This window comes from Passer domesticus, chromosome 3 (genome assembly GCF_036417665.1).
Source record: "Passer domesticus isolate bPasDom1 chromosome 3, bPasDom1.hap1, whole genome shotgun sequence".
NCBI classification, from domain to species: domain Eukaryota; kingdom Metazoa; phylum Chordata; class Aves; order Passeriformes; family Passeridae; genus Passer; species Passer domesticus.
This window is the reverse complement of record NC_087476.1, coordinates 7,764,634-7,785,077: the sequence shown is the minus strand read 5'-3', so window position 1 is coordinate 7,785,077 and position 20,444 is coordinate 7,764,634. Positions and strand designations below refer to the sequence as shown.

General features: G+C 40.5%; 1 protein-coding gene across 3 annotated transcripts in view; it reads left to right on the top strand.

The window, feature by feature from the left end:
- The window catches only part of MFSD2B (MFSD2 lysolipid transporter B, sphingolipid), a 39,236-nt gene that overhangs the window by 163 nt on the left and 18,629 nt on the right, over window positions 1–20,444 (top strand). For 2 of the 3 annotated variants that reach the window (XM_064411784.1, XM_064411782.1), the window contains exons 2-6: window positions 5,107–5,223; window positions 9,222–9,346; window positions 12,755–12,878; window positions 14,050–14,128; window positions 18,055–18,224. In XM_064411784.1, coding sequence (XP_064267854.1) covers window positions 5,107–5,223; window positions 9,222–9,346; window positions 12,755–12,878; window positions 14,050–14,128; window positions 18,055–18,224 — 615 coding nt within the window. Of the gene's footprint in view, window positions 1–118; window positions 3,069–5,106; window positions 5,224–9,221; window positions 9,347–12,754; window positions 12,879–14,049; window positions 14,129–18,054; window positions 18,225–20,444 lie in introns of those variants that run through there. The other variant, XM_064411783.1, reaches the window with a different exon arrangement.

The window sequence follows — 20,444 nt, the reverse complement described above, 5'->3', positions numbered from 1 at the left end:
AGAGCGGGGTCCCGGCACGCCGGCGTTTCGCTGCATCGCGGGCACCCGCTGGAGCAGCCCCGGTTTGTGAGGGGCTTCGTGCGCGGCCCCAGCCAGTACCTGGAACAGCTCTGCGACCCTTCCCGCCGCCCCTGCGCTGTCCGGGCAGCGCCGCACGCCCGGCGCTTTCCCTGGAATGCGCCGCACGGGATTTGCTGGCCGGCCGCTGCTGTGCCAGGGAAAAGCGCCTTGGCTTCCCACCTCCTGTCCCCTCCAGGGCTGCCTCCCGGAGCGAGGCAGGTGGGATGCGGGAGGCAGGTGGGGTTCGCTCCGCTGGAGCCTCAGAAGCTCCCGGTTTCCAGGGGTGTGTGAGCAGGGATCTCTCGCTGCCTGCCCAGACGCGCTGCTCGCCGCCGGAGCGGGAGGCAGGGGAGGGTGAGCGAGGATTCCCCGGCTCCGTGAGGGAACACCAGGTGAAACTGGGAAGGGGCAGCTACCAAACAGAGGGGATGAGGAAGCCTTTCACAGCACGTTGGGGAGCGTTCAGCTCATGGAGCTCTTCAGACACCTGGCGCGTCCTGTTAGGGCTTGAATTTTTTTTGTGTTTGGAAAGCACCTGGGTGAATTCATGGCATAAGTCTGCAGATGTTGCACAGATGCACCAAATTTGTCTCACGGAGTTCCTCAGAGCTGCGTTGCCAGCAGCTGGAAGAATGTCCTGAGAAAGCACCACTGTATCCCACCTTACTCATATTCCCTTTCCTAAGTGTCTGCACAGAAGTCCTGCTCCTGTTTTCCTCCACTCAAGGGTGGGCTGATGTCACTCACTAACCTGAAGCCAGTCCTCAAGATGCTCGCTGTGAGGGACCTGGGATGCCGCCGTGACTGCCACACTCGTGCTTCCAGGAGGCAGTTGTTTGGTCACTCACAGAACAGAAACATTACCAGTGTTAATTCCACGCTGAGAGAAAAGCTGACTTAAAAGCTGCTCCTCACTAGCTTCATTTCATTGTTTCTCAGATAAACCTAGACTGGCATTTATCTTTGAGTCACAGGTTTCGCTCTCTGTTCTTACTGCTTTTACATTACTTGTTGGTTCAGTCCTGGACTCCACTGATAACGAATAGCTTAGGACAAAACAGCCTGCTCCCTATGCCTGTAACAGAGTTGCTGAGTTGTTTTCAATGAGCTGAAACACTTTCTGTAGAAATAAGATGTTCTGCTATAAATATTGTATTCAATTTCTGTTCTGTTGGGGAAGGGAAAATTTACAAGTATGGTTTTAACTTACAAGAGTATTAAAAATAAAGGAACTACAGTGTAGGAGAAGCATTAATTTTCCACAACAATGTTTAAGCTTTCTATTTAAGGAGCAAAATCAAATCTCTCAGCTATTATGCTTTTTTTGATTTGCCTTGAAACACAATTACATTTGATATGATGGGGAGTGTATAAGTGAGAAATTGTCAAGTTAATCTGAGAACAAAAAAAATTGTTACTTTCTTTGACCTTTTGTCCTCTTACCTCTCATGCCATCGTCTCACATTTCTCCTAGAGCTTGTAGAAGCAATTTGGTGTTGATGTTCAATTATGCCACAGTCTCAAAACAAAATTTTGATAGTACTTTTATGTTTCATTCCTTATTTGACCTATGCATTTGTGTCTCTAATGATTTGTGGAGTACTTCCAGCTTGCTGACAAACCTGCACAGGTGAAGAAGTTTTTAGTGGATTTCAGAGGAATAAAGTATGTTGTGTTTTTTGAGGAAGCAATGCAGCAGGGACACCCAGCCCTTGGAGGAAAGCCCTGTGAGCTGCTGATAGCCAGTGCTCTGCCGGTGGCCACGCAGCCCTGCTCAGCGTTATCCTGCCCAAGACAGCTTCTGTCAGCATTTGTGAGCAGTATCATGCACACCCAACCGGGGCTGGGGGACTGGCACGTGCATCTTCTGTGCCCTTCGTTGTAGGAAGTTAGAGAGAAGGAAATGTTTCAGCTTTACTGGTGCAGGGTCCTATCCTCATTTTGCCACTTTCCTTGGCGTACCAAGGCAGAAAATGTGGTTGTTACCATATGAATTCGACATAGAGAGACAAAAATCTACTGTGGGCTGCTTCTTTTTGAAAGACATTCCAGAATGTAGAGTCTGAGGGGTTGCTTCTCCACAGCTAGAAGCTCAGAGACTCTCAATGAAATTACCAGGCAGCAGATCTACAGTGACAGTGGCATTTCCTTTCACAGTACATGTCATTGCCATGCAGAGCTGCTGTGGTGTTTATGGCTTAATGAACAAACAAGTTCCAAAAGCAATTAGGCAAAATAAAAGGAAAACAGGTATGGAACAGTGATCAGGATGTAACTTACCTTCCAAGGAGCTCATGAACTGCAGATTCCCTGTGTTTCTGTAGGTGAGCACACAGGACATGTCTGACAGCTTGTTTTATTCTGAAAATAACATTCATAACCAAAATTTAATTAAAACTTAACTACTGCTGTGACCAAAGTATTAACTTTGCTTCAAGGGGATCTGGGATCATGGTTCAGAGAGTAGTTGAGCAGCATTCTGGATGTGTGTGTGGAATTGCAGTGAGACTTCATAAAAGATGTACTAAGATTGTCAATTTTCTAACCATGAAGCTGCTGTGAAGACAGGAGTACCACCTGCAGTAAGTTTAGATCTTGGTTGACCTTTTTGTATACCACAGCTTTAATTAGACTATTTTTTAAGAACTTTACATTCTTCATATTCTAAAAACATTTTGGAATAATGTATTTTATATAGAGACATTTACTTTTTGTGTTTTACCACAGCCTTAGCTATTGAAAGGACAAGAGGCAAGGGTTTCAAACTAAAAGAAGCATGTAGGAATGAAATTCTTTAGTGTGAAGGTGTTGTGGACCTGGCACAGTTTGACCAGAGAAGCTGTGGCTGCCCCATCCTAGAAGTGTTCAAAGCCAGGCTGGATGGGGCTCAGAGCAGCCTGGGCTAGTGGAAGGTGTCCCTGCCTAAGCACAGGGGTTGGATTGGATCATCTTCAGAAGTCCTCTCCAACACAAACCGTCCTGTGAGTCTATGAAAATTACTAGTGAAGGTGAGTGTGAAGGCAGCATTACGGATCTAAAAGGTTTTTCAGTTTTTGAGGTTGCAATAGGGCACAGGATTTGCATAGCAGTGGTTTATGTCTCTTGATTTCAGCTGAAAGTTATCTTGCCAATGCTTGGAGATCAGGAGGGAAAGTATCAAGGGAAAGCAAACATTTAAGGTAATTTAATGACTAAAAAATAAAACTTAAGAAGGGAATTGCTAAAAAATAAAAAAAGGAGATGAAGTTTTAAAGTACACAGCCCCTGGGGCAAAGCTCAAGGGGACGACAATGAGTCAAGCAAGTTCTGTGGCCCACAAGTCTAGTAAAGCTCATATTTATTAGTACTTATATATGGAAAATGAAGAGTTACTTTAGACAGAAAATATGTGTATAGTCTGTTTTGTTTGCAGTCTCTTATCAAATTAAATAGTATAATTGTTACGCTGAAGTCTGTCTTGTGACTGTTTATTACTCTTTTTTTTTCCCCTGCAAAGAAGAAAATTGCCAATGCAGTGTAAAGTGAGGCCTGCTGTGGTGATAACATTTTGCAGTTCATGCCCTGAGAGTGTCCACTTTCCTTGGGTGTAGTAATGGGATCCCACCCTGTCTTTTTCTGGGAAAACACACAAAGGAAGGAGTCCTGATACTTGTGCTTGTTTGTTCACACCCACTCTGATAAAACAGTTCAAAGGGAAATGTTTAGATGATGAAAGGCATTGCCTAGAAATCTAAAACTTCTCAAAACTGTTACAGAGTAAAGATGATGGGTTATTAAATTTAAAAATGTTCAGAAATTAGGTAATGTGTCAGAATATCATTGTGGTGGATTTGATTTCCATATCTCTATTTTTATCCCAATCTAACATAAGAATTAAGGGCTTCTGTAGTCAGTTCAGAGAGGAGACAGACCCAGGATTAATATTGCTGCTCCTCTTCATGTTTCCTGGCTTCTGTTGACAGCAAATTTTAAAGAGGGACCGAAAGCCTGAAAGTTAAAAATTTGATTTGATGTGTTGTCCCTCTGAAGAGAATACAGATTAACAAAGAATCCTTTTCTTTCTTCATTTTGAATTTTATGGCATAAAATTAAATCTTACTTTTTGTTTTTTAAAGCTTTCCAGTATCCTGGAACTTCTACTGTTGGGGGAAAAACCCTGTGTTTTTCATTAGAATCTCTATCAGAAATTGTGCAATTTTTGTATTTTAATTACTGGCATATACCTTTATTTTCAACATTTATTTTATTCTTATTTGCCTATTATATTTGAGAATACTCTTGCATGCTTATGGTACTTTTCAAACATCAAATGACAAATGAGAGAGCAGAGTTTTGCAAAATGTTTTAAATACATTTGGAGTGATTTTCTAAAAAATCTTGGGCCCAAAATTACCATATTATGCCAATTTTCACAAATATATAGAAAAGTCAAGTCAAAAGGAAGATATGCAAAGTCAAGTGACTTTGCCAGTGTCACACCAGCATTTTGTGACAAAGGAAGAAACAAAGCACAAATTGGGATCTGTTTGGTCTGTGGAACTTTTTGTGAATGTTGTTTAATGACTGTGGTATGAGTGTATTTATCAATTATTATTATGTGAAACGTTAATAAAATAAATATTTTTTTAATAAAGTAAAAGTTTTCAACCTTTAAAAATATGAATTAAGCATTCAAAGACAAAACTAAGCTCAAATAATAGTGTAGCACTTCTCTGCTGCTTCTTGCTTGTTTATAGACTTGTTTCCTTTTAATGGCTTGTGAGAGGAAGGTAGGTGAGCCTGAGGGTCATCACAACTCACTTTTAGGAACACTGTAATCTGTTTTCAGGGGCTGAATTAGGGAACAAACCCATTAAAAATCAAAGTAATGAGCACCCAAATGCCTGTTGATGATAGGGGTTGAGGGCATACAGATTTATTAGTGGAATAGCTGTGAAGCAAATACATTAAAATGGTGCTAACTATAGGCTTTAACCTTATCACTGGTGTAGCTTTTGACTTGAGCACCTTGGTTTACTCATGGTTTGTTCTGTTCCTCTCACACAGGGCTACAGGCTCTCCATGTGCAGCAAGCTCTGCTATGCCATAGGAGGTGCCCCAAACCAAGTGGCAGGGAGTGCTGCTTCTTTCTTCCTGCAGATCTACCTGCTAGACATAGCCCATGTAAGTAGCACAAGAAACATTTGCAGACTGTAGACTTTACTCTGATATTGTCAGCCACGTCCCTGGAATGATAAAAGGGGAATTAGTTAATAAATATTTTAAATTGTCTCATTGTCATTGCCTCTAGCTGTTCAGCATCCTGGAAACTGCATAAACTTGTCCAGAATTAATTTTCTTCCTCCTAGTTTTCTTTCTGTCTTGAGATGGCTGTTGTTCGCTTTTAGTTTGGGATCATTGTTAGAACTTTGGGTGCTGTAGAGCTCACAGACTTACAGACACAAGGAAAATCAGTTCTCAGTGTCAGGAGTCAAAGAGCGCAAGACAGGAGACGTCTGAAAACATTAACAGCACCATGCTGAGGTTGTGAAGTTTTGTTCAATTGGTTTAGGTTAAAAATCATTCCAGTTGCAACCAGCAGCCACTACAGTATGAAGCTGCACCAAGAGAAATATAGGTTGGATATGAGGAAAAAAAAATATGGAAAGGGTGATAAAGTTCTGGAATAGTCTGCCCGGGGAGGTGGTGGAGTCACCATCCCTGGATATGTTTAAAACAAGACTGGATGTGGCACTCAGAGCCATGGTTTAGTGAGGTGTCAGGGCCGGGTTGGACTCAATGATCTTAAAGATCTCTTCCAGCCTAGTGATTCTGTGATAATTTCACACAAATTTTATTTGATATGTCTAAGGTAATTTTGTGGCATCAAAAAAAGCTGAGATATCCTTCCTGAAGGTTCTTTGCTTCCAGTCTGTGGCTCTCTGGTGCAGACCTGGTGAAACAAAGCACTAGGAGTCATCCCATTCATCTGACTTTCAGCTGCTCCAGCTAGATTTCAGAACAGCAGAGACACAAAGAAAATCAATTCATAAGCAATTTTTACTGTTTTGGATTTTCTTGTATGCATGCATGGACAAGGTACTAGGATGGAAAAAAAGGATTTTAGGGAGTTGAGGCCAAATTGCAAGGACTGTGTGAACAGCTCTGAAACTACAGGTGGGACTTCAGCACTGATGACTGTTCCTATTTGCTGGAAAAAAACCAGAAGGTTCTGGGTCAGATATCATTACCCATTTGCTGTCTAAAGGCAGGATATTATGACTGGAGGTGTCCAAAAGTTTGGGTCTATGTTTTTCCTGTAAAATTCTTGTATTAAAAGCTGACTTGATAAAATTTTCCTCACAGTAAGGTGTGCTATACAGCTGAGATCATCTTGAGTGTCTTGTTGAGATCAAAGCCACAAGATGTAGAAAAGGAGCCAGTTTTGGACAGCAGTGCCCAAGGTGTCGAGTGGATGGTGTCGAATCTGAGGAGCTGGAGGTGGAAAAAGGGTACAGCAGGGAGGTGGAGCAGCTCTGACTAAAGCTGTTGCCCACTGACATCAAGGATGGCAGTGCAAACCATTGGAGATGATGAAGCAGGAACTAAATGAGAAAGACTCCAGCACCATTTCCCCAGGGTGCTTAAAATATGGCAATTTCCCCATTCTTTGCTTGCCACAGAGACTGAAAATTCTCAAAGCAAGGGACTGTTCCTTCCTGTGTTTGTGTGCAGTGTCCAGAAAGCTGGGATCCCATCCATGCATCTTTGGGCACTACCTAAATAAGTAACATCAAAATAATTATTTTATTAACAAGCTTCTACTGAAACCAAATAATTTTGCTTAATGTTGGTGGTGATATACTTACACTTTCATTAAGGGGCTTAATTATTTGTTCCCTGATGGTTTAATTTGTTCTCTGAAGTAGTCCTGCAGGGACAGGATTTATTTCAAGGCCTGAGAAATAGCTCTGAAATCCTGTGTTCTTTCCCACACATTTTCAGGGGAGAGAATGTAATTATATAGTCACTACCTGGATTTATTTCTTGGACACTTAAAGACCAGAATTGTTTTAGCTTCTTGAGAGAATGTGAAAGTCACCAAGTGTAATCTTTGATGCATAATCTCGATCCTTTCTAAGAAAATTATATTTTCTATTAATTTTCTGTAACTTCCAGTTTTTCAATTTGAATTCCTTGTTCCACCTGAGTTACCTGTATAGACTACAGACATAAATGGAACTCCAAACCACATGGGATCCTTGAGTCAAATTGCTAGAGGACACCAAAATTCTCTGATAAAAGGATCCTGGTCTTTATTTCTTTCAAGATGGGCAAACTTTGCATATTTTATCTTGTATTTTATCAATACTGAGAAGTTTCTGGCATTGGTGCTGACAGGCACTGTCTAGATTTAGGAGACAAAAAAAATGCAGCCAAGGGATGTATAAGCCCATACCAATTATGAAGACAGGGTGACCATACAGAATCCACTCCTAACATGAAAGAGATTTTGCTTTTTCCACAAAATGTCCAAACAAAATACAAATCTGGAACTCACCTAATTTGTAGTTTTTTGTTCTTGTCCCCCTCATAACTGCAGTGTTTCAACCCCTCTATCTTTCTGACTGCTATTTTGTGCTTATTTTGGCTGCCCTGTCTCCTGAGGAGCAGTAGTGGCCTGTGGGCAGCCCTGGTGCAGCCCCCAAACGAGTCTGCCTCAGGGCTGGTGGGCTGCTTGCCACCCTTTGATGGCTGTGGGAGGGCACCAGCCAGCTAAGGTGGATCAGCAAGAAGGTGGGACACAGTCCAGTGCCCATCCCAGCTCCATCCCACCAGGCAGCAATGGAATGGAGAGCCACTGTTGTCATCTGCTGGACACTGCCATTCCCAATCCTTCCCCGTTCACAAACTTTCTGGGGGGGAATGTGTGTCTTGGAGCTGGGGGTGACAGGAGCATTGGCTGCCACTGCAATTTCACCTCATTTGGGCTAAAATGTAATGGGTGTGATGTCGGAACTCCTTTTGTGCTGGTCATCCAGGGCACTCAGAGATCACTGCTTCCTTCTTTCACCTCTGAGAGAACACCCACAGCAAATTCTGCAGGCAGGGCACCTGCACCAGCTGCATTCCTGGTGCCACTGCCTGGGAGACAGGAAAGCAGGGGATACCTGCTCGAGCTTGGTGTTGTATCAGCTGCATTTTCCAGGCCTTTGGGGCACTGCTGTGTTGAAGCACAGAGATGAAGGAACCTTGTCTGCTCTTGTTGTTTAAGCCACAGAGGCTCCTTCAGCAGCTTCTGTCAATAGCTGATGTGAGGAACATTCAATTTATATAGGTTTCAATGATTTTTTTTCAGGACTATAGTTGTAGTGACATGAACTGAGCACTTAGAAGAGAACCCGTCGTTTTTAACCATGGTGCAATGGGAATTCCTAATATCTGTACAGACACGTGAAAAAATAACTGCCTTACTTGGGATAAACTGCATTTCTATATAGGCACTAAAGTATGGTCCACCTGAGTTAATTTCAGAGGTTTTTCTACTTGGCCATTTTATTCTTATGTAATCCATGAACATTTTTGAAGTGAGATGTGATGGACACGTGCTGGCAACTTTGATTTGAACAGATGTGCCTTACGCAATTCACTTGTCACTGCTCGGTCCCAGGTGGATAAAGTCTGTTGTGCAACAACCTCTTCCTCAGCCACATGCCACCAGTTGGCAGCCTTGTTGCTAATCTCAGGAGAGGAAAAAACATTGCTGTATGTAAACAGCCTGCTCTGCCATTTTCTAGATCAGGTCAAGACAAAGATAAGGGGAGATGGAAATGTGTGGGGAGAAAGTGAGAGGGTAATTACAGAGCGACTCTGTCAGATTGTATGACTATAACAAGGACTTTGCTATTTGACTGATTCATTTTCCTCATCCCAAACACATTCTGAATGTTTCCTTCCTTGCATTTTTCCCTTCTGATCCCTTAATTCACAACACCAATCTCAATGTCTCATTTGTTTGCTATGGGTAACCAATAGGAATTTCTAGCAGCAGACGTGTTTTGTAAATGAACTATCATTATTCTTTAAAACACTGAGGTGTTTTTTTCTGGAAAGTTGCTTTATGCTGTTTCATTGTATTGTGAAACAATGGCTCTTGTTTACTGTATTCTGCCTACTTTCAGATTACTCCATTTCATGCCTCTTTGGTGCTGTTCATTGGCAAAGCCTCAGGTGCAGTTACTGATCCTGTTGCTGGCTTTTTTATTAGCAAAAGTAGATGGACAAAAATTGGCCGACTCATGCCTTGGTAAGTATATATGTGTACATATATTTACATATATATGTGAATATTGACTGTTGTGATCATACAGCCACCTCACTGAATTAGTCTCAGGGATGGTATTCATTCCACATATATAAAATAAAAACTAAAAATTGCTGTGTCATCTTTAACTAGTTCACACATGAAAACACAGAAGAGATTTTCTACCACTGGAGATGCAAATAAATAAAGCCAAGAGACTGTATTTTTAGCAAAACTGGAAGCTGAGATCTAAAACTTTCTTAAATCTGTGGTTGAATTTTCATCTTTGTCTAGATTTCTTTAGTTCGAGTTCACTCTTCCACAAAGTTGGAACTTATTTCTACTGATGTCCTAGAGTGCCTTCACATCTCACAATCAGGAGAGCTTCCAGAAGCTCCTTTAGCTGCCCAGTTCAGGGAAAGATGCATGCACAGCTGTAGAACAGATGTGTGCATGGATGGGGAAGAGATGTGACACCCGGACACCAAAGGGCTCAGCAGCCAGCACTGCCATGGCACTGTGTGAGGCTCTTACAGCACTCATCAGGGTCTGGCTTCTCTTGCATCCCACAGTCAGAAAAAATCACTATGATTCTTACAATGAGTGAGATGCTGCAAGGTTTTGATTTTTTGTGAAGGAAAAAGGTTGTGATTTTTTTGTGTGATGTTTCACTGTGGCATCTTACCCACGTGCACCTGCTGTCCATGTGCTCTAAGGAGAGGTTAGAACAGTGAATGTTGGCCATATAGGAAAGAGATTGGCAGGTGTGAAGCAAGAAAAATTGGGAAAAGACTGGGCCATGCTAGAGGAACTCATCTATGCCACAGGGAACGTGTTTGTTGGTTTTTAGTATTTTGGAAGCCAAGAGGAGATTGACTACTTTGTGAAATAGGGAGTCTTTCATCATTTTATCTCATACATTATATGTCTGTATTGTAATATATTTTAAATTAATTGTAAATTTTTAATTGATATAACCCACAAACTTGATTTACAGCAAAAATCTAAGAGTAAATGTGTTGTGAACAAGGAAGTTGAAATTTCAGGGAAAAAAGTAGCACAGTTTTTTAGCTGATTCTCTTGCTGTTGTGCAGTCTTACTGCTACAGAAACTTGTCCATGGGCAGCTCATATCTGACAAAATAGAGAAGGCAAGTACTCGTTGGAAAAAGGCTGAGATCAGCTGCTCCTGGCCTAGTAAACAGGGTCTTGAGGTAGAAGTTAAGCTTTTTGTCAAGTCTTGTAGGAAAAGAGGAGCTTACTGCTGTTTCTCTTTTCAGGTTTTGGTTGGTGGCCAGGTAAATGGTGTAGTTTTTAATGACCACTGAATTAACCAAGCAAAAAAGCTGCCCAAAAGAAAAACAATGAAATTTTTATACAAACACCATTAGAATTATTCTGATGGGTTTTTTTTTCTTTTTTTAAAGTTCTCTGAAAATACAGCAAACCCATGTGTTTATTGTTAGTGTTACATTGATGTTAGAATGATTCCTGTCCTAGCACAAGCATGAACTTATCAACCCTTTTCACTGTAAACCAGCTCCAGCACATCTTGCACTTCTTACAGGAAAAGTGCTTATCTAACCCCTGCTTTCATCAAACAGCTGCTTTCTTTACAGGAGGAGTTTGTCTAGGTTTTTTTGGTAACACTAATATTTTTATGGAAGTTCTGTTCCTAGACTTTGAGAGTCAGGTCATTTTCTTCACGAAGCAAAAAATGGGTCTTTCCTTAGCTTAAAAATATTTTAGTATTTTGAATTTTTTCTGACTTCTTAACTATATAGAATGAAGCAATAGATTTTTTCAATCAGAAAAGCTTGCCAGCAAAGCAAGAACCTTAGTAAGGGAGGTGAATGTTTAACTATCACTTAATACTGTCCTCAATTTAACACAACATCATCAATCACTTATTTAATGGCTTTAAAAGGCAGAAGCAGACATTGACTTGAAATACTGGTCTAACATTTTGTGAAAAGAGATAATAGCTGACAATCAGATATTCAGCAACTCCAGCAAGGCTTGGAAAACTCCCTGGCATTAGAGAGGAAAGGAAAATGAGAGAAAGGGGAGAACAATACCAAGAGGGTTGTTGCCAAACAGTTGCATGAAAAAGTGACTGTGAAGATATTTAATGTGATGACTCTGCCTGGACACCATCTGGAAGAGCTCATGCTTTTGGAGAGGAAGGTAGATTCCCTAAGATGTGTTAGGATTTTATCCTTGTTTATGTTTTCCATTGCTGTGGGTGAATTGTGGGCTGGGGACTGGAGGGGCAGAGAATACCAGAACCTGGCACTTTCCTGGTAAATGTTCAGCTCCCAGTGATGCTGTCCATCCCAAAGAGCAGTGTGGGAAAGCCATTGTTTTACTAAACTATTTACCCACATTACTCTTTTGTATTCCAGGTTTTCAGTTCACGATTGCAAAATAATCAGCTGACCCCCAATGTCAGTAGTGCTGTTGTGAAGGGATTAATCTATTTTCTCTTTTATGTGTTTGGAAATTTTTTGTTAGGATCTTGGTCATCTAAATACATTGTTCAGTGCCTGATTTACAAGAATACAGGACAGGCCTGATGCTGCAGCTCAGACTTTTAGGAAATAATAGCATCTGACCAATTCTGTATCATGGAGTTTGACAAATGCTATTTGCCTGAAATAGGTTTTAGACTAATGTCATTAATTGCTGGTTAATGGCAATGTCTGGAGTACAAGTTTCTGTGGTTCTTTTTTTAAGCCACCTTCTTCTCTGAAGATGATCCTTTTGTGTTTGAAGTGATTAGGAGTTAAATGGAGGAAATTATCATTTACCCAACTAGACACAGAGCTTTCACAACGGGCTGTCCATTGTCTCTTTTGCTTTTTTGAGTGTTTTTAAGTGTACCAACATATTTGCACTTGCTTGAAGTAGCAGTGAAGACACTAAGTTCAGGGGAAAACCAAAGGCAATAAAATTGGAAGGGGGAATCTCAATAACAAGTAAAAATTTCTTGAGTATGCAGACATGATGAGAGATTTTAGTTTTTAGTGGTTCTTTCTAATAAATGTGTAATCTGAGACATGTGCCAAGGAATGGTAATATAGGTGTGCTGTTACAGTGCATGTGAAAGGAAATTATGTCTCTTCTGAGTGGTATATTAATTTAAGAATAGCTCTTTTTTCAGATTTGCTGGGGGGTTTTCCGCTTTATGAAAGTATTAATCTGTGTATTTATATATTTTATATTCATATTAATATATTTTATATTAATCTGTGTATTTAATGCACACTAAATTTTGATATTTAAAAGCATACATTACTGCAGTTAGAAAAACTGCACATAAATTGTGTTATATTGATTATTAGCAGGAAAATTTAATGCCCTTTGCTATCATTATTTTAAGATTGTTGATGTGTGTTAATTTTCTTCTCAGGGTGCTGGCATGTACACCCTTCACAATAGTCTCCTATTTTTTAATGTGGTACCTGCCTCCATTTGTCTCAGGAAGAGTTGCTTGGTATCTGACTTTCCACTGCCTTTTCCAAGCACTGACCACAGTAAGTAGATTACAGACCATGATGTTCTCAGCAGGAACTTGCTAGTTGTCTGCCTATGTTAGAGAATTCATATTTAGTAAACTTGTTTTCACATTTTACTTCAACTTCTAGTGAGTTTAAGGGACAGGCAGATGCCCTTTTATCTCTGCTGGCTGATGGTTTCTGCCAATGTTTTTTCTGGTGAATGAACTGCTAATTCACCCACGTTACCTCCAGTGCCCTCAACTCATTCTTGTATAGATGTTCAGATTCCTTATTCCAGTTGGACATCCATCTTCGCATAACTTCTCTTCTCAGGAGCAAATGAGGAATTCTGTATTCCTATGTTAAGCTTGAATATTTCCCTAAGTCCTTTATTTCCCCAGTAGAAAGATGGTCCAGAAGACATCCTTAATGGTTTAAAATAATTTCTTTTCTCTTTCTTTTGAAAGAGAAACACAGGGTTTCCATGGCAGTTTTGAAAGTGTACGTGCTTGTCATTTTTGATGGAGGTGAACAGAAATGCATTTTGTACAAACATTGTGGGATGCAGAGTGCAAGACTTAATTTGGCTACAGGTCTCTGGGGTGGTGGGAACACCACAGAGAACTTGGTTATTCAAGCAGGTTCATGTCCCACTTCCACTTTGCAATGGTTCTTAACTTATGCTTAAATTAAGGAGTGTGTGGCACAGTGGTGCTGAAAGAGTAGTTTTCACTATTATCTCCTGGATTTACATAATTAGACTGACGTTTGAAATATTTTGGATATTTGTGTAGTCTTCTGGCTTGAATAAAGTGAGAAACTGTATTTCTTCTTTATGGCTTTGCTTACCGTCAGTTAGCTCAAGCTAGGAACATGACAGTGTCCTAGTGCAAAGAAAGCAAAGTTCTTTTGAGTCTCTCGGTGAAGGATGTTTTCCCAAGGAAACTGAAGGAGCACAACATCAAGGTAAACCCTCTGGGTATTTTATTATTTATTATTTGTATTCTGAAAGATACTGTTTTCCTTTTATATGCTTTTCAAACCAGAAAGAAAAGGCAGGTCTTTGTGCTAAAAAATTGGTTGAGGGTTCTCAGTGTTCTGAATAAATGTTCTAAATTAATTCCAAGGTCCCATTAAACCATTTTCTTGGATATCAAAGGAATACAGCAGTTTTACCTGGACATTTCCCTGTTCTTTCTTTCCATAGTTATTCCAAGTACCATACTCTGCCCTCACCATGTTTCTCAGCACGGACCAGAAGGACAGAGATTCTGCAACAGCGTATCGTGAGTGTGCTCTGGGCTCTCTCCTGGGGATTGGGGCTGAGTTTTATTGAAAATCCTTCTTAATCTATAGGAAGTTCCTAGTGATTTGTGTCCCTAAACTGGACGTTTATAAGAATGTTTTAATATGTGATGAAAACTAATTTGTCTTCAAAGGAATTGCATTTTTCTAGTTGAATAGGAGGCGTTAATATTTAATTCTCTCAAATTGTCTGATTAGTTATAAACTCTTTTTGGTTTATTGCTAGCCAGAGGAAACAATAAAAAATTCACTTCTAACCAAGTCAGAATAAGGAATAATGATTTAATTTCAAGGTGATTTGTAGGGGAAAAACCAAGAAACATTCAATTAAAGAAAGTATGAAAGTAATTTTGAGGAGTTTGTTGTTTTGGTTTTGTTTGGGGTTTGTTATTTTGTTGCCTTCTTTTTCTTAGTTCATATTTCCTTAGATTTATGTGTTTCACATTATAAATTCAAATGCCAAATCTGTTTTCTCAGAAAAAAAATTGAGAACTCATAGAACCAAGACACCTAACCTCACCAAAAAGGAAAGTAATTTTGTGTGCATGTTCACACCCACTGAAATATCTTTTTTCATTTCATCTGTGCTTTTAAAATTAATTCTGACACACATCAGGTAGTTTAAAGGCAGATCTTGTTGTAATATAGCTAGTTAAAATGAGCATACTAGTTAAAAGAATGAGGCTTTCCAGACCATATTTCTGGCTCTTCAACAACCAAAACCAGACAAACTTTTAGCTTTGAAGCAAATCAATCAGACAAAAAAAATGCAGTGAAAATATTTTCAAGATTTCCTGTATAGATCATAAATTGAATGCAAGAACAGTTTTCTCCCCTCCTACTCTCTTCAGCTCTCTTCTCATGCCTTCTTTACTGTGTAGCTGCATTAAGCAAGGTAAAGAGAAAAAAGTCAAATATTACATGTAAGACTTCTCTATGTCTTAACTTGTCCTTAAAGTGTTGATTTAGAATAAGTTATAGGTTTTTTTGTTGCATCTGTTTTCTCTTCCAGGCAAGATCCTTTTTCTTTTCCATTAGTCCTTCTAACCCTCAACATACTTGATTATGTTGAAATCCACAGAGGCACAATGAAATAGCAAGAAGTACTGAAAATGTAACATCAAAAATTCTAGATATGATATCCCCTGAGCAACCCAATCCCTCTCCAGAGACATGGAACTGTTGCAATTTGCATTTCCATCAACTATCTTTAAGAAAAAGTCTGGGCTGGCAGTACAGGACAGGACTAAACAGCAGGAGATTCCAGTTGTGTTATATTCTTTGGCATCGACTGTATTCTGAGTCATCTGGCCTAAATTCTAGCTAAATCCATGCACCTAGTGTTTTCTATTGTCTGGTTTTATGTCTTCAGAGGCTGTGATCCAAATAAATGTGCTTTCTGATCTGCTAGTCCCATGCAGGGCTTCACAGGCATGTGAAACTTGTACTCATAAAAGCTTCAGAACTCCATGGCTGAGAGGTGTCACACATTTATGGTGTCATTTTATTGTTCAGAAAATGTTTAACTTTTGAGTGTACAGCTGTTCCCCTAAACCAAATTAAGGTGGTGGAATGAACCATAGTTCTGACTTTTCAAATGTTGGTATTTTTATGCATGTGGATATAATATTTGTTTGGAGCAAAGTCTTCTCGTAACAGTTATGCTTATGTGAGAACCTTTTTCTTTACCTTTTCCTTTTTTGTTAAGTGTTTTACTTAAACACTTCTGCCTTTCTTTGGGCTTCATAGAGAATTCTTCCTGTTGATAGACTGTCTTGGATCTAGTCAGTTGTTCAGGCATTTCTTCAACTGTAAAAGAAAAACAGCTGTGTAATATGAAGTGGGCTCTTAAAAATAAGGTTGGGATCAGAGGATCCATTACCCTCTGCTGGAGACAAGCAGAACTGCTTATTATAAATTCTATTCTGCTGTTGCTATTAATGCAAGGTAGAAATACTGGATTCCAAAGTTGCTTTAATATAACTCCTACTTATATTCTGGCCAAAATATAACCTACTTCAAGATACAGTCTGCTGGCAGATCAGCTTTCTTGGCTGATGTGGAAAGTAATCCATCATAAATTCTGAGCACACAAGAACTTTGAAGGATACCTGTTCCTCAGCTCTTGCTGCTACTTAGAATGTAGTTTCACAGTGGTTGTATTTCTGGTGCCTCTAATGATGCTTCTGGGTTTTATTCTATACAAGTTCTTGATAAAATGCAGATGTAGAGCCCTAGACAAAGGCTGTGAATGTGTAGGTGGTGTTTTGAATGAAAGGTGTGATCTGAGTGCATTGCCTTTGCACTGAGTTTGGAAGCTCTGCAACGCCCAACAGAGACCAGTTTGTGTCCAAACACTTCAGAGCAGATTGGAGTTAGATTCCCACCATCTGCCAGGATTTTTGTGTGCAGGGACTGAATTGCAACATTGCTTGTAAGATTGGATGTGAAGTTTGGGGAAGGGGCTTTTTTGACTTCCCATTGGTTTAAATTAATGTTGCATGGCGCCTCAAATTTTCCACTCAAATTTTCCTCAGTTTGGGAACAAAGTAGCAATGGTTTAAAAGGTCCAGGTCTCCCAGCGAGCCTCTCTTCCCTTTTCCTTGATGGATCTTGCATAGCTACAGCCTGCATTGCTGCACTGTCTGAACCCCTCACAATCTGTGTGCGCTGCCCTCCCTTTAGATGGTGAAGTATTTTTATTCCTTTACAGGACACACAAAAAGTCACGTGTCTTAGGTCACTGAAGGCTGTTATAGATCAGGGGACTTGAATAAACACGAACCTGGGAGCTTTTGAAACAGCTGTCATATCCCAGAGGGAGCATGATAACCACCAGGACACAACCTGCCCTGGGAGCATCCCTTCAGAATCCTCCATGGTACTTCTCAGAAAGGAACACATGACCCTGGGAGCTACTGAAAGAGAAAAAAATAGGAAAAAAATTAGAAAAAAAAGCTTGAAGTTTGTGTCAATTCCCTCACAAATGGGAAGACTTTCCCCCATCTTTAATCGGTTCATGCATTCAGCCCTAATATACCTTTATGCAAAATGTGTAAAAAGTCTCTGGAGCTAGGACAGGAATTCAGTTTATCTCCTGGCCATGGGGATGCTGGATATGGCCATATTGCAGGGAAACAGGCACAGCAGGCTTGAAATCCCTCAGGGTGAGGAGGGTCTAGAACCCAAATTTCTCACCATTTGCCTTAACAGAGCTGCAACACCTGGTCAGGTTGTTGATTGATTTCATGAGATGATGCCCATGGTTAGATTTTTGTTTTCCTAAGTGGAGGCTTTGGTTTGTTTTTTTTAGATGATCCCTTTTTCTGGTGAGGATTAGTGATCTGAATCATTCTCTGGGGTTGAGGTAGATAGTTCTGCCTGACTCTGGCCTTAGGCAATTAAGAACAGCACCTGCTGTTTCCAAGAACTTTGTAGCTGTACTATTTCCATAAACCTGAGGCAAGTATCACTTTATTTTACATTGGAGGACTCAGAGGTCTGATTAGATAAGTGTTTCACAACTTGCTGTCAAGTTTGAGATGAACAGTCTGATCTCATGACTTCAAGTCCTACTTTGGAAAAAATGGCATTTAAAAAATACTTCCACTCTGGTCCTCAAGATGAAAGATCTCCACATTATCCCCTTGTGGCTCCTAATTTCAGCATTCACATCTCTCATGCAGCTTGTATAGAAAAGGCTCTTTCATGGATGCTTCTTCTCAAAGCTGATGAGAAAATAAATGACAAACTCTCCTTGCAACTGTTCTATTACTGACCTTTCAGTTCTTCTGTTCTTGGCATTGCTCATTCCTGTAAGAGGAAATGGTTTGATAACATTTCCCTTCAGTGAGAGAGATGAGCAAGATTTTTATCCTCAGTGCACATTTGTGCTTCCATTCTTTAGGAATGACCATGGAAGTGCTTGGGACCTTGATTGGAGCTGCACTTCAGGGGCAGATTGTGGCCAGTGCTCATGTCTCTCCCCACTGCGCTGTGAATCCCTCAGTAAACACCACTGACTCCTGGCATGTCACTCCCAGCATTCCAGACCCCTCAGATGCCCTGTCTCATCAAGTAAGTGTCCATGGGAACACACTAAAATATCCCGTGGAGAAGGGTGGGGAAGTTTCTCTAATACCAGATCATATCCAGCTGGATGAGTGTGAACACATCTTCGTGAAATCAGTGATGTTGGAGCCAAGGCAGTGACCTTGTTGCAGACAACGTTTTCCATCTTTGCTGTCCTTGCAACCCCTCCTCAGTGTGACACCAGAATTTCTTTGAGGAGCTTTGCAGGGGGTGCCAAACCTATAAAGCAGCTGGGAGGGACATGGCCACCCTTCCTTTTCACCAGGAGCCGAATTATAGTTTATAGAAGCTTTATAGAAGTAAGAAAACGTTACCCCTCCAGAATTACTCCATCCAATTCGGGGTCCCCAGCACAAGGAAGACATGGACCTATTAGAGCAGAGCCAGAGGAGGGTCACAAAAATGGTCAGAAGGTTGAAGGACTCCTCCTGTGAATACAGGCTGAGAGAGTTGGATTTGTTCAGCCCAGAGGAGAGAAAATTCCAGGGAGAACTTATTGCAGCCTTTCAGTACAAAAAGGGGGGTTTTAAGAAAACTGGATGAAACTTTTAACCAGAGTTTGTAATGACAGGACTAGAAGGAATGGTTTTAAACTGAAAGAGGGTACATTTAGATTAGATATTTGGAAGTTTTTTTTCTTTTTTTTTTTTTTTTTTACCATGAGAGTGACAAGGTACTGGTGCAGGTGGCCCAGAGAAGCTGTGGATGCCCCATCCCTGGAAGTGCTCAAGACCAGGTTGGATGTGGCTCAGAGCAATCTAGTTCAGTGGAAGATGTCCCTGCCCATGGCAGAGGGTTGGAATGAGATGATCTTTGAAAGTTCTACCCAAATTATTGTATGATTCCATGGTGGCTACAATACAATGTGGATTACAGCAGGATCTTTCAGTTCAGCAACACTGATTTCCAAAGGAGTTACCACTGGAGATCTCCTGTAGAGATTAATGGCAATTTTGTGAACAAAACTCTAAGTCCTAGTTGCAATCTGTACTGTTGTGAAGGTACAAAGCACTGTTGAAAGTAAGTGGTTGGTAACACCCCATTAGTGAGGGCAGATCTCAGTGGTTAACATGTGGAATGAACTAGGCATCCATGCTTATTTATGTAATTTTCAATGACAGGCTTTTCCTGTAATTTTGCACAAATAATTTAATCTCCTCGTACTTGACTTTTGTATTTTTTGAGAAACAAAGACGGTTTTATATCTGGGAGGAAAACCTAAAACCTGATCCAAACCTCAGTTAACAGAATCTGATAGTCTTCCATTGTTTGCAGTGGTCTTGAAACAGGCCTTGAATTAAACAATTACATTGTGTAGTGTTTTGGTTTTGTTTTTTTTTTCCTATGTCACTTGTGAAATCAGCGGATTGTTGGTTCCAATTTACCAACTGCTGGATTCATCCTTTCTTTTTATACTTTCATCTGTTGCTCTGTCAGTGCAAGTACCACCCAACATATAAAATACCCTTTGAAGAAGATTCCTTGGCCTGAATATAATCTCAAATGCTTGATGCAAATGAGGAAGTACATATTTGTGCTCTTCCTCATGCAGTGGAGTAGCTCCTATTATGATGCTTCAGCAGCAGTAAAATCACAAGCTAAGGTATGTTTTTTATCTGTGTTTTGGATTTGCATACTCTGGCATCAGCACTGGTGGTCCAGGAAGGGGACAAAGCCTTGCCTCCCCCCATTCCCAGACACTATTCCTTGCTTCTGTGCCACCTGATCCTTGTTTTTCTGGCACAGGTTTCCCATAGAGCTGATCTGGGCAACAGTCTGAGGACAGCTGGGCTGCTTCTCTAAGTGGCCATGCCATTTTATGGCTGAATAATGTGTTTTTGAAGATGCTTGTAATTTGTAGTGTGTGTTTTAATGAGACACAGAACATCATCCTGCCCTCCTTTTTAGCTTCTGGGACAATGGTTTGATGTAGAACACCACTGTGTTTATTACACCTCTGTGAATTGTGAAGATGAGTAGCTTGAAAAGTCATGGAGCAAGCTGAATTTCATTGCACAGCTGATTCCCTGTCTGAATCTGCTTCAGACTAAAATCCTCAATTTCTATTTTGAAACCTCTGAAATGGCTTTCAAGGGGAAAAAAAATTACACAATTTTGATTTATTTCCCTTCTGTTTAACCATATGTGCTTTCCTGTCCTTTTTGAGATAGGAGGGAGATAGAGAAAGAAACTTCATAATGGGTT